General features: G+C 39.7%; 1 protein-coding gene across 18 annotated transcripts in view; it reads right to left on the bottom strand.

The window, feature by feature from the left end:
• The window catches only part of GRIP1 (glutamate receptor interacting protein 1), a 711,077-nt gene that overhangs the window by 78,170 nt on the left and 619,881 nt on the right, over nt 1-13,026 (bottom strand). For all 18 annotated transcript variants that reach the window (XM_045366606.3, XM_045366605.3, XM_045366600.3 and 15 more), the window contains one exon: nt 5,555-5,635. In XM_045366606.3, coding sequence (XP_045222541.2) covers nt 5,555-5,635 — 81 coding nt within the window. The remainder of the gene's footprint in view (nt 1-5,554; nt 5,636-13,026) is intronic.

The following is a 13,026-nucleotide window of genomic DNA, read 5'->3' on the forward strand; positions in this document are numbered from 1 at the left end:
GGGAGCTGGGGAAGGCATCTAAAGACTAAGGTCATTCTTAGCAGTCTTTCAACCAATCCTCTGCCTTAGGATTTTCCATCAAATGTACTTCCTGAAGTTTCTGGTCCCTAAGCCTCTTTGGAGTATAGGATAGAAATCAGGCTCATTATCAGCTTCCCCTCTGCTTCTTTAGTTAAATTCACCTTTCTTTATCTTCTTTGCCAAATTTGGTTGCTGTTGTCTAGTTTCCTTTCTTTTTGTCCTTATGGGGTTTTGCCTTTTGAAAAATCTTATATTGTCATTTAAAGTGGAGTGTAGGTTGGGAGAAGAAGTAAAGGCTTGTGTTCAAGCTACCGTCTTTTTGAAACAGAGCAGGGACCCCTTTTAGGGTCCTGCTGGTCACCCCCCTCCCAAACACAGAAATAAAAAAAGTAGTCCTTTCAAGGGAAATCCCACGCACCTAGGTAGGCTTGAAAAGTAAATGAACAACCCTATAAGCAAGAAGATACAATACTGAGAACTTAAACAATAGCTTCCCAAACAAGTCAGAATCACACAGCATTTTGGTTCCCCATAGAAACTAAAAGATAATATCTTAACATATGTTCTTAAGTTGGTTTTCAGAAACCTGGACCCACACCAGATGGAAAATGTTGACCACCATTACATAGACCTCAGAGATCTCATGGAGATAAGGGAGAAGTGAGAATTGAACTCTACTGTTTTTTGTTCTAAATTTCTTCCTGAGGGGCCTGGAGAGAGTCACACCTAAAGGCCACACCTTAACCTTCCTTTTTTGCTGACCCTAAGGTTTTACACAAAGCCCTGCTTCTTTAACCAACTGCAAAAAAAAAAAAATCTCTCTGAATTCACCTATGACCTGTAACCCCCACTTTAAGATACCTGCCTTTTGGGGCCAAACCAATGTAAAGTCTCCATGTATTGATTTATAACTTTGCCTATAACCTCCGCCTTCTACCTTTAAAAACCATCTAGGCCATCAGGGAGTTCAAGTCTTAAGGATTAGCTGCCTAATTCTCCTTGATTGGTGCCTTGCAACAAATGCTTCACTTTCTCTTGCTGAAAATCCTAGTGTCAGTGTTTGGCATTTTCTATATGCTGGGCAAGTGGACCCAAGTTTGGTTTGGTGACATTTTGACCTCAGAAATTTAAAAACCACTCATCATCACACACACACACACATATACATACACACACACGTACAAACTCTTAATCATTCAGCTGTACTTTAATTGCAACCGTATACATCATATATGGTAAGTAAAACAAGTTATTTGATTTGAAATGGAGCAGTGAGTAGAGGTTTTTACTGCAAAGTTGGCAAAATAACAGGAACCAATCTCTTCTAAATACACTTTAAGACTTAGGGGAAAAATGACAGATTTGCTGTGCTTGTCATCACAAAGGCTGCTTTATGATTTTATAAGAAAATAAAGCAAGGCTTCGTTCCTACAAACATTTCAGTCAGAACTAAAAAGGAAAGCCAATGAATTCACTGTACTCGCAAAATACTGCCTTTTGCTTTTCTGATATAGGATATAGGGAGTTTCATCAATCAGATGGTGATAGGGATGAGTGGTGTGGTGAAAATAAAGCCAGTGCTAAGTCAGAGACAATGGGTTTGGATCCCTGCTTCACTTTTTATTAGCCCCTGGTCTTTGGGCAGGTTACCCAGCTGAGTTGTTGTTTCCTCTTTGTAAAATGGAGATAGATGTCACAGAGTTACTTTGAGGATTAAGTAAGAAAACACATACAATTGCAGAGTGCCATGCCTGGTACAAAGTAGACACAAACCCCTGTAATAAAACCTCAAGGGAAAACACCCATGTAAAAAGGACTTTACTGATAATGGGACGTGACAGAGACAATCAGGACTTGCTGACTTGAAAGAGAGGTGGGCTGTGCAGGAAGGTATGAGCTCTGAGATTTCTGACTGGCTAAGGTGTTGAGGCATCAGGATGTGACTTCCAGTCCCGAACTGCATCCTTCTGCTAGGCTGTTCCACTTTATTTGCTACAATAAATCACTCTATATTATAGCAATAATATCAATAAAGGAAATGCCTAGTGCTAATATGCTGCAAATGTGTCATTGGAACTTAAGAAAATTAGTCTGAAACTGCTCACTCACTGTGTCTAAAATCAGACAGACTCATTTCTCAGTCAATTAGGTATGAATTGTGAGCCGTAAAGGCACTGCTGGTATGCTTCCAGAGATGAGGGGCTGTTTCTTAATACTCAGAGCTTGCACGAGGTGAAGACGACAGAAAGGGGACTTGGTATAGAGATAGCGAGAAGAATCAAGTCTTTGCAGCACTTTGGTTTCACTAACAGTACCTGTGTGTGTCTGAGAAGAGGCTTTCCAGATTTCCTCCTTATATTGGCACTAGATTTTGTGGGCTGGAGCTGTGTTTAAAATATTTTAACAGGCGTGGTGGCTCACACCTGTAATCCCAACACTTTAAGAGGCTGAGGCAGGAAAATTGCTTGAGTTTAGAAGTTCAAGACCAGACTGGGCAACATAGTGAGACTTCATCTTTACAAAAATTTAAAAGTAAGCCAGGCATGGTGGCTAATGCCTGTAGTCCCAGATACTTGGGAGGTTAAAGTGGGAGGATCGCTTGAGCCTAGGAGGTTGAGGCTGCAGTGAGCCATAATAGTGCCGCTGCACTCCAGCCTGGGAGACGGAGTGAGATCCTGTCTCAAAAAATAAAACATAAATAAATAATAAAATATTTCAAAAGGCTCTGTGTGTAAAGTAAATAATGATGAAGATCATCATCACTAATATTTGCTAGGGTTCGCAATGCGTTTAAGGCATTTTACATGTAGTAATTCATTTAATCTTGTCAACAATGCTATAAAGAAGGTAATATGTACACCATTTTCTAGATGAAGAAACTTGGCACAGAGAGGTTGAGGGAATGAGGGCATGAGACAGTCTAGGCTCTGAGTCTTTGCTCTTAACATTTTCCAAGTCAATCTTTCTTCCGTCCATGCATCAGCCTTTGCACAAACATTTATATTCATTCATCATCTCCCTTGGAGGCTCATTTCTTGGAGAACACAGTGCTTAGTAAAACATTTGCAGGTAAAGCCCCTTATTTATTCACTCAGCAAACCGAAGTATTATATAAGCACCTTGTATGTCAGGAACTGTGCTAGGCCTCAGGATTTTACTAACTCATAACAATGAAAATGGATTCTGAGATTTATTTTTCTTTTTTTAAAGAGCAAAGTCTGCTTTCTCATCTGGCAAAATACGAGTATTTTCCATGAGGAGACACAAAAGTCAGCATGGTGGTGATGATTACTTGTGTAAATGGAGCTGAAGCTCTAGAATAACTGACAGGCATGTTTGACAAGCTCATGTATCATTTCTCTGTTCCGGAACAGCATAACACTTTCAGCTTCCATGAATGCATTTGCTTGTGGCTAGCTAAAATTCAAGCCATCTTTATGGAGGTTTTTACATTGTTGCCATTATTGCTACTAAAACCCATTTTAGAAGTAAAACACTCATGCAAAACAAAACACCATCATAAAGCATAATATTAAATGATTCTTCATGTGAATAAAACAAATATTTTGTAGTTTGTGTATAAGACTACACCTCAAAGAAATTAGCACACAATTGTCTACTTTTAATAAGAAATACACCATAGGCTATTTTTAGATGGATACTTTCTGACTAAATTATATTTTTTATTTATATCAATTTGTAATTAAGAATATATCTATTGTATAAAACAAATTTAAAGACAATATTCCTACTTAAAATTTGAGAGTAAAATAACTGTGTGGCAGTGGCGAAAGAAGCTTCTGAGGAATAGATGACTTCACAATACCAACCAGCAGGAAGCATCTAGAAGGACAGGGTTTATATTCTTAAAACTTAGCATAGGGCTTAGAGCACGGTGGACACTCAGAATGCATTTGTTGAGGGAACGCAGAAGAATGAAAGAATGGAAGCAGGGGCAGGGTTTCTGTGTACAGAGGCAGGTTATACACTGCACAACTCCAAGATGCACCATTCCCACAGCTAGTTCTGTCAGAATAAATGAATGGATTGGAATAAACGAAATAACAGACTAACCTTAAAGTTTCATGAGGGTTTGCATGCAGAAGCCATCTTGAGCCCTAAATATGTTTGGAACAGTAAATTCTGATATGCTTTCTTAATTTCAGTAGCCCTATTTGTTGACACTATAGTGACATACCATTTTTGCTGCATAGTGAACAAACTGAGAGGCTAAGTGACCCAATTAAGGGAAAAAACAACTTTAGGAGCACTTAGGATAGTGCTGGAGTCTCTAAAATTCCATTCCATCTTTCTACTTTTCTCCCACTAGGTCACATTAGGGTTTGGGGGGATCTAGGCTTTCTCCCATACATGTGGCTTCTTGCTCTTAATATTTATTTTGAATTGCAGTACCATTCTTTTTACTCTTGCAGTAGATATGTGTGGATTATTGGTTATAAATAAAATTTCATTTTTCAGTATTAAATTTATATCGTCCATGTTGAATCAGACAGCACCATTTCATACTGCCCAATTGAGAACTTTTATTTATTTTTGGCCTGAACCACTGACAGAAATGCTATCTGACAGAGTGCAGTGAGGCACTTTTATGTGGCTCATCAGTCTTTCTTGAAGAAACCAGCTCTTGGTCACAGTCATTACCTCTATGTCTCCTTTGGTCTTTAAGCATTTAACATTTGCTTCATTTTCTTGGTACATTTATGGATGCATTTAGTCTATGGATATTAAAAGCCCCCCAAAACCCTCAATTTCCATTCTATAAAAGTCCATTGGAGCTAACATTTTCAAAGTTGTTTTTACCAAGGCAGTTATAAAACTAAAGCCCGAGGAAAGGAGGGAATTGAGTACATTTATATGCTCCACTTTTCTTTCTGATTCAGTTTTCCAGACACTGTGCACCATGGACGAATTCAAAGATTTACTTAAAGTAAGAGACATTGTTTTAGTCTTGTGAAAAGGATTATAGATGCATAGTGGACAGATGGGAAGATAGCCTTAAAAGTAAATAAATGTAATTTTTGTTAAATAGATTATTATAAAAACTTAATTCACAATATACTATGTGAATTAATATATAATATACTAATAATACGTATTATATAATACACTAATAATCCACAATATAAAATATAATCTATATGCATCTATCTCTCATCTAACTATTTATATAGTTGTGTGAGATACACGTTTTGCACTGACTCATCACTTGCCAGGCACTGTACTAGGCATATAAATATGCAATTTTATTCAATAATTAAAACAATCCTATATTTTCTAGCTATCCTTATTTTCATTTTGCAGATGAAGAAACACAAGATTGGAGAGAGTTTGAGTAACCTGACCCATTCATACAGCCAGTAAGTGCTGGAGGTGTAACCGACTCCACATTTTTGTACCATGACATAAAAACTTGGCAAAGACATATAAAACATTTGTCACACCTGCAAACCATTTGACAACACAGTTTTCTAATGTCTTTAAAAATTATTTAGAAGAAATAACTTCTACTTACAACTTATGGTTATTCCAAGTTCCACATTGTGCTTCTTAGGGAGCTTTACATGAAACGTTCCACTACTTGGGATCACAGACTCTAATATCAAAACGAAAAAAAATGTGTTAATAGAACACTGAGGACTGGAGCACCCATCAATAAAAATGCATTAGGAATACTTGCATCATAATCAACTGTAGCTAAAACTATATGAACTGAAGTAAGATGAATGCCTTTAAAATCCTGGTAAATTAAGCTCCTGGTGATTAATACACTTCTTATTCATAGGCAACTGTGCATAATTCACAGCAACAGTTGAGTTCAGTATTTCTCAAGTGTGATGCACGCACCATCTACATCAAATTTACCTGGAATGGGAGTTACACATAATGATTCCTGAATACTTCCAATCTACGAATCAGAATCTCTAAAGATGAGGCCCAGAGATCTCTAGGTGATTCTCAGGTGTAGTAAAGGGTTAAGAACCTTAGGTCCTATTATATTCTTTCCACCCCCAACCAAGAGTGTGCTATTCAGTAATTCCTCCCCCAACAAGAGTGTGCTATTCAGTAATTCCTCCCCCAACCCCGTTCCACCCCTATTTATTGTTTGAAGATATCTAGGAAAATAGATTTCAGGAGAGATGTCAGTTTGGTGTGATGGTTGTTGATTGGGTATTAAGAGTGGGTGGAGAGGTGCCTTAATTTGTAATGTAAAAAGTGAAAGTACAATTAAAGAGGTAGAATTAGGAGTGACATTCAAAATATTTTACAACCAGAACAGTACTGGTTATCAATCAAAAAGACAAAAATAACCAATCAGACTAGACGCTGACCACAGAGTTGGAACACAGGGACTCAGGAGATTCCAACTATATTAAACGATCCTTCAGTTCTGTATAATGGGGAGCTTTTAGAGATTCCAGAGAGGATCACAGGGCACTGGAAGAGAGTGAAAGTGGGCTCAGATACTGACCAGTTGGTACAGAAGTAAGCTAATATCAAAGCAACAGAGAGAGAACCAGTGTGCACTGGCTGAATCTCAACTCAGGACAGAGCTAAGCTGATTTTATCCAGACCTAATTAATGTCTGAGAAAGGAAGAAACTGCTACAGGTTCTTAAATATACTCTTCTTAAAATTCCTTTAACAGTCAGAAAGACCTTTAATTAATGATAAGCTTAAAATGGAAATATCCATTGAAGAGATAGCATCTACTCATGCTAAGTTGCTAATGACTGTAATCCTTTCTGATGGTTTTGGAAAGAAGTGGGGAGAGGCTTCAGGAACAGTGGAAACTTCAGCATAAGGAGAGGACTGTGGGACGGGTGAGCTATCCACTCAGCCCGCTTGATCAGCTTGACTCAAGACAGGTGCCCATCTGGCACACAAGCAATTAACCACAGCAGAACTATTAGGCCCTCAGGCCCTTAGCTCAATTTACTAATCACATATTTAACACATTTGAGTCAGTGCAAAGTGGGGTGATGGTTAGTATTGGATTCATGGAAACAGAGAGGACTCCCTTCTTTGTTCGGCCTTGAATTGCTCTTCTTGACCTCTCATCCTTCCCTAGGAGAAATTCAGGTATTAAACGTCTCATAAGAGCAGAATCTGATTTTTCAACTCAGAAGGTTCGCTATACAGTGTTAAACTGGAGCACACAACAGAAATTTGATTTCCCTGGGCCCGCTTGGCTTTTAGAAAGCCACCTATAAAAAAGGATCCCCAAACTGGCCCTCTCAGCATCAGTGGTGCTATGGGGTCTTCCTTCTCTGGCCTCCCTCCTTCGCTCAGGTTTTTATTTACTTCAGAGGGGAGCGAAGGAATCAACTGCCTTTCCCACTTCCTCCCTCGACCAAGTGAGTGTCACGGACTGAGTTAACATCTTCGACTTCGGGGTTGTCTTCAGCTAACACTCTCTTGGGCCAGGAAATGAATCCACATATATTTATTTGTTTATTCGTTCACTAAGAATTTGTACCCTTTCAATTTCTCAACAGGACTTGAGATAGAGAAAATTATTTCCCACAGGAGATTTGAAAAAGACTGGCTAGGCCGGGCGCGGTGGCTCAAGCCTGTAATCCCAGCACTTTGGGAGGCCGAGGCGGGCGGATCACAAGGTCAGGAGATCGAGACCACAGTGAAACCCCGTCTCTACTAAAAAAATACAAAAAATTAGCCGGGCGCGGTGGCGGGCGCCTGTAGTCCCAGCTACTCAGGAGGCTGAGGCAGGAGAATGGCGGGAACCCGGGAGGCGGAGCTTGCAGTGAGCCGAGATCGCGCCACTGCACTCCAGCCTGGGCAACAGCGTGAGACTCCATCTCAAAAAAAAAAAAAAAAAAAAAGAAAAAGACTGGCTAATCTGAAAAAGAGAATGAAATAGGTAAAAAACACTTAGGTGTGCTTTACTTCCTGACTTCAGGAGCTGCAAATATCATAAAAGTTTTCTTACAGAATATTTTTTCAACCCATGCCTTTCCTGAGTCCTCCCCATACCATGCTTTAACAACAAAAGGCTAATTGCCACCTTCCTTCCACTCTCAAAGTGACAGTTTAAGAATTTGGAATTAGCATGCAGACTGGGGGCAGAGCGGGTCTTTGGAAGTGACCAGGTTTTGCCCATATGCACCAGCAGCCAGTCAGCAGAGAGAAGGAAGAAAGAAGCAAGTGTATATGAGGAGAGAGCCTGTGCCTGGCCTTGACAGCCATTGAAGTCAGGTTCCAGCCCTTCCTGGCTGTGAAACACAGATTGCGCTTCCAGTGAATGCCTCTTCTTTGATTAAACTAGATGGAGTGCATGTTTCTTGCTGGCAACTGAAAGATCCCTGATGAACACATTGATTCGGTAGAGGAAATGGGATGAGGGCATGCAGAAAGCCTCCACACAAGTGTTTACGGGCATAGCAGAAATAAATGATTTGATTACTTGGATAAAGCACACAAATGGCCCATAAGTAAATGCACATGAAGCATCACTATTTGTAGAACTCATTTCACAAACGTGTGATCATTTAATATTTTCCTTCTTCTCTTTCCTTGTTTTATTTTTTTTAGGAGACAAGGTCTCACTCTGACACCCAGGCCGGCCTACTGTGGCACAATCACTGTTCACTGCAGCCTTGACCTCTGCAGGCTCAGGTGATCCTCCTGCCTCAGCCTCCCAAGTAGCTAGGACTACAAGTGCCCACCACCATGCCCAGATAATTTTTGTATTTTTTGTAGAGACGGGGTTTCCGCCATGTTGCCGAAGCTGGTCTCAAACTCCTGGGCTCAAGTGATCTGTCCACCTCAGCCTCCTAAAAGGCTGTGATTACAGGTGGAGCCACTGCACCTGTCCTACCCATTTAATATTTTCTGTTTTAAGAAACAGTTCTCTGTGAAAGGCGAGGGGAGCATACACATATTTGTACATGTATGTCTGTATATCTGTATATGTATACAGCATCTTGCCCATGATGCTAAGCTTGTATAAGTGAGATCTTTGAAACACAAGGGCCAGAAAATGCTGTTCTAGAATAGTTACTACAGCAACATTTTGCTTTTATAAATTTTTAATCCAGGGAACCTTGACCAAGATTAACATTGTTAATGACACTGCAGGAGATATTATCACTTCCTGGAAAACAGTAATGAATCACTTCTGACTACATGAGATTTGAAATATTCATAATGATGAGCAAATATCAACTAATGAATCTCTTTGATCAAGCTGCAGCTTCATTTTAATCTTTAAATGCCAACATGATTTATTTTATATTTGTTATTTTTTCTTTATATAATTATTTGGCTGCTAAAGCAAAGGCATATTTAATTTGGGGTTTCTTAAAGAAACACTAGTAAAGAGGGAAAGATCCAATGTTTGGAAAAACAGCAGGTTTAGAGGAAGTACATAGAATCTAAGAACAAATGATGTTTATTTTGTTAGACTCACATGTAATTATTTTGTACTTCCCTGATTTTGCTTTATCTTTGTTAATACTATAATTAAAAACACATTTGGGTAAACAAAGGTCTCCTTCTTTCCAAGTGGTTGGCTCTTCTGCCTGAAGCATTCATTGTTGGCACAGTAAGATAACAACTACATCATTATTTATCAATGCAGACACCCTTTGTGAGGAACATGAATGTTTAACTCCCACCAATGCAGAGAAAGGCACTGGGGGCTCCATAATAATGGCAAACATTCTTTGATAGGATTCTCACTGAGACTTTTTTCCAGAACGAAGATATATATATATTTTCCAACAAAATAACTTCAGACTTAAAGTAGAAACTTCAGGTATTATTCATGACATTAGTTGGAGATTGGTATTTTAAAAGACAGTAACAAAAAAGGCAAAATGTAAATTGTGCATATATTATGATTACAGCTTTATAAAATTATATGTATGGTAAGGATTTTGGTAAGAAATATAAAAAATTTAAACATATTTATTAGCATGATGGGGTTATAAGCACCTTTAACTTAAAACCATGTCAACAAAGTTACTATGCTGTTTGTGCAGTACAGTACCTATATTTAAAGAGACAGATTTGGGGCCAGGCGCAGTGGCTCACACCTGTAACTCTAGCACTTTGGGAGGCTGAGGTAGGTGGATTGCCTGAACTCAGGAGTTTGAGACCAGCCTGGCCAACATGGTGAAACCCTGTCTCTACCAAAAATACAAAAATACTTAGCCAGGCTTGGTGGCACATGCCTATAATCCCAGCTACTTGGGACACTGAGGCACAAGAATCGCTTGAACCCAGGAGACGGAGGTTGCAGTGAACTAAGATAGCACCACTGCACTTCAGCCTGGGTAAGAGAGCAAGACTCTGTCTCAAAAAAAAAAAAAAAAAAAAAAAAAAAAAAAGGGAGAAAAGGGAGAGAGATTTGGGCAAAAATGAGTCAAGCTTTTTTAACCACTCTATGTCACTTAAAATATTTATAAAATAGAGATAATTTGTCTCTGAGGTCCAAAGGTTTGGGAATTAATATCTGGTTGTAAAATATTTCTGAGGCAGAATTTTGGAAATGGATGGCTTATATCCAGACAACTGGGAGTGGATTCAGAAGTACTGAGCAGTCTTGAAACAACTCACATGAAGATTCCCCACCAATGTCCCAAGTTCTTGACTGGCTAGAAAGGATTCTTCCGAATCCAATAGTTTCCAGTAGATACTAGTAGGTTAGTAATGACTAACTAAAGTGTTCTATTGAGGACCATGATGCTGTATCTGGGCTCAGCGGGAGAATACTAGTGTCAACTAGTGATGTCTGTCATGAGGAAGGAACAACAAGATGGGAACATAGCTTTTCTTGCCCTATTCTATATTATTTCCATCTATAAGTGGGTTACTTTCCGGAACAATTAAGGGCAGTGGGAGATGAACTTACATTTCCTTTTCCTGTCCCTTATCAAGTAAGCTGGGTACTGAACAAACTGGGTTTAATAGACAGAGTTCCTAATTTTTTAGGAGCTTAAATTTAAGACATTAAAGTATTCAATCAACAAATATTAAAGTATACACATATATATATTCATAAGTAAATACTTAGATACTGCTTATGAAGAAGAGTAAATTGTGCTGGTAATTTCACAACTGGAATGTAGTGAGTGGGTGCCGCTGAACGTACTACAGTGCACACAATATTCAACAAACCACCTCCCTGCAACAAAGAATGTCAGTGGGGCAGAGGTTTAGAACTCCTGCTCTAATTGCTTCATCCTGGTAACATCTCTTGGAAGAGTCAGTGCAATGTGATATGGGGAAGAGAGACTACAAGTCAACAGACCTAGGTCTACCATTCACCCCGCTGTATGACCTTGGGTTTCCCCAACTGAGCCTCAGTTTCCCCATTTATAATGAATAAAGGTATTGGATTATAAGAGGCATTTCACTACTAATGTTGTGTTATTGTAGTCAACAGTAATTAACAATTAATGTCGTATTATTGTAGTTATTGTACATTCTGGGGTTGCTGGACAGCCTTCTTTGAAAACCGTATCATTACCACCATCTGACCCATCCTTAAAAAGTCCTACCTGATTCTTGCTTGGTCACAGCTGACTAGAAGGGTAGGATACCAAACCTAAGCTGGGCCAATTAGATTCTTTCTCCTGGGAATGAGAAATTAGAACTGGCTGGGCACTTTAGCCAAGATGGGACAATTACATACAATAAAAAGTCAGAGAAAACTTGTCCACAGGGACAAATGGAGGAGATATGCAGAAACAAGCAGCACTGAGAACAGGAACCCCAGAGAAACAGTGGGGATGATCTCAGCTCCTGATGCAATCTGAAGTTCCTGATCCCAGTTCCTCAGGAAAGCCAACTGCTTGCCATCCATTCATTCACTGAGTATTTTTTTTTTTTTTTGAGATGGAGTCTTGCTCTGTTGCCCAGGCTGGAGTACAGTGGCATGATCTTGGCTCACTGCAACCTCTGCCTCCCAGGTTCAAGCGATTCTCCTGCCTCAGCCTCCCCAGTAGCTAGGATCACAGGCGCACACCACCACGCCAGGCTAAATTTTATATTTTTAGTAGAGACAGGGTTTCACTATGTTGGGCAGGCTGGTTAGGAACTCCTGACCTCAAATAATTCACCCACCTCAGCCTCCCAAAGTGGTGGGATTACAGGCGTGAGCTACCACATCTGGCCTCATTCACCAAGTATTGACTAAATGAGAGCTTCTTGTATTCCAAGCAATACATTGGGTGCTAGGTGTACATTCATAAACAAAACCCACAAAGTCACTGATTTCATAGGTTTTTCCACTGGAGGAGAGTGAAAATAAACAAACAAATATACAACATAACGTCAGAGTGTGAGAAGGGCTAAGCAGAACCATAAATCTGGGCAAGAGAATAGAGAGTGATAGATGGTCAGGAAGGCTTCTCTGAGTAAGTGACATTTGAGCAAAGCCCTGAATGAAGTGAGTCAAACCACCCAAACATGACAGAAAGCAGCTACTGCAAAGCTCCTTCTGTGGTATTGTGCTTGGCATGTGCAATGCAGCTACTTCATATTCCCCTCGTAATTCTAAGTCCTGCCATCCTTCCGTGAGATTTCACTGCATGACTGGTCCTTCCATTACACTGTTCCCAGTTCTCAGATCTCTCCTGGTTGAGGATCTTTACCTCCATCTGCTTTTGCAAATCACCACCATAAGTCTTGCTTGACTGTCTCTGAAATCCTAAACTGTAATACAGCACTTGGGCCTCAATCTCCTAGACATCAGCTCTCTCATTCCTTTCTCTCACTATCCCGTTTTCTTCCTGAAGATCTCTAGTTCCTTAAGTCTTCCCTTTTCTCTCAGTCTATCGGGCTGATCTATTACTGATTCCCATCTCTCCCACTTAGATTCTTTCAAACACAGTAGTGTAGTGTAGTGCTGCCAGTGTGGCCTTTGAAGCCAGACTGCCTGGGTTAAAATTCCAGCCTACCATCAACTATGTGTGCCTCAATTTTCTGAGGATGTAATCATAGTAATCTCTTCCATTGCTGT

The sequence above is a fragment of the Macaca fascicularis genome, chromosome 11 (genome assembly GCF_037993035.2).
Source record: "Macaca fascicularis isolate 582-1 chromosome 11, T2T-MFA8v1.1".
Lineage (NCBI taxonomy): Eukaryota > Metazoa > Chordata > Mammalia > Primates > Cercopithecidae > Macaca > Macaca fascicularis.